The sequence below is a fragment of the Histoplasma capsulatum genome, genomic scaffold, assembly GCF_000149585.1.
Source record: "Histoplasma capsulatum NAm1 scaffold_53 genomic scaffold, whole genome shotgun sequence".
NCBI lineage: Eukaryota > Fungi > Ascomycota > Eurotiomycetes > Onygenales > Ajellomycetaceae > Histoplasma > Histoplasma mississippiense.
The window spans coordinates 1-1,700 of NW_001813934.1; the positions used below are offsets into that span (position 1 = coordinate 1).

Consider the following 1,700-nt stretch of genomic DNA (forward strand, 5'->3'; position numbering starts at 1 on the left):
ATCATCAGGAACATAGAAAATGAGAAAAGGAAAAGACGTCTGCCTAATGAAAATTCAAAATGCAAGCTGAGTGATTCTGCCATTGATCCAGCCTTGGATTTTAACAAACAAGGACAAAATGTGTCATTGTTCATCCTCAGGTTATTTAGACGGCTGTATTTTGCGTAGTTGCCGGTTCAGCCGACTCAGTTTGAGCGTCAACGTTAGGGATAGACGAGGCGGTTCCGGATAAGTCGGTGGAACGCGCTTTCGGATTCTTAGTATAATAGTTTGAAATAGCGGATTTAATTGCATCTTCAGCAAGCATGGAACAATGGACTGTATTGACAACAGGCGATTAATTAACCATACTCGGTTCAAATATGAAAAAAAAAAAAAAAAAAAAAAAAAAAAAAAAAAAAAAACCTTCCGTCACTTACGTTTCACGGGCGGCAAACACAGCTCCTTTGCAATCTCAGTGTTTCGGATCTTTCCAGCTTCCTCCAATGTCATTCCTCTGACCAACTCTGTCAGGTAGCTGGAGCTGGCGATGGCACTGCCGCATCCAAAAGTCTTAAATTTAACATCACTGATGGTATTGCTATCCTTGTCGACACGAATCTGCAATTTCATGACATCTCCACAGGCTGGCGCACCAACAAGCCCCGTACCGACATCCAAATCTCCCTTTGACATCGAGCCTACATTCCGGGGATTGCTATAATGATCTAGCAGTGCAGAGAACGATCAGCTAACCATGGAATTGGACTTGAGATATACAAGTGCCAACTATACAATATCAGGACCGAAATAAGACCAAACTTATCTTTTTCATGATAGCTCCGAACAGACGACACGACAATGGGGGCCAAATGATAACTACTTGAGCTCGAGATCGAAGGCCGGACGGTCAGGGGCATGAATGACAAGGGCGACGCCCGGGGGGCAAGGGTGAGCAATCGTCTGAACATCGTTGTTGAAATGTGAGGATATAAATTTCGACGGGTACGTGACCTCGATGTAGGAATGTGAAGGTAACAATCGATGATTGAATCCAATGTGGCGGGATGATGAAGATGGCTGATTGATAAGACAAGTGGCAGAGAATTTTAGCCACATATCACGTGGTTTAATGGGATGTTTCTTGGCGCCTGGACTTCCTATTGAGGACTAGCGCTCCGCATTGCATATGTGAGTTATGCCAAAAGGCCACAGAGATAATAAATAACCTGGATAATTACCAAAGGCTTCGCGTTGCAGCGTCATTAATCAGATTTATATTTCTAGTACGGACTAGTGCCTCATACACTGTACACACAAGTTCATAACCCCGATTAGCTAGCAACCAATACAACCACTCAGATGTCCAACACAAAATATTAATTCTATATCATCTACAAGTTAGTTTGAATTAAATTGAAGCTATAATTATTGAGATATTCAACTGTTTATAAGGGTAGATTTTGATGGTTTTAAGAGATGTCAAAATATATAATGTCAAGATAGGTCTCAGACGCAATCTAATTCTAAACCCAGTGGGCAAGCTACAAACACACGACGAATGGGCACTTCTACGTGTTCAAGAGGATTCCAATGTCAACCAGCTGGATAATCTCTCGCACGAGACACGGCCAAATAAAAATAAAAATAAAATAAAATAAAGACCGCTAGCAGCAGTGAGACATGAGTAGCAGAATATGCAGTATCTAAATTTAAACTTC

The 1,700-nt window shown here is 41.6% G+C and overlaps 1 protein-coding gene across 1 annotated transcript; it reads right to left on the minus strand.

Annotated features, from left to right (window-relative positions):
• Nucleotides 1-145: 145 nt before the first annotated feature.
• Nucleotides 146-950, minus strand: HCAG_09185 (iron sulfur cluster assembly protein 1, mitochondrial precursor; the record flags this gene model as incomplete). Its single annotated transcript, XM_001535837.1, has 3 exons — nt 146-318; nt 420-713; nt 806-950. The coding sequence occupies 3 exons, from the start codon at nt 948-950 to the stop codon at nt 146-148; spliced, it is 612 nt and encodes a 203-aa protein (XP_001535887.1).
• Between the last annotated feature and the right edge of the window lie 750 nt (nt 951-1,700).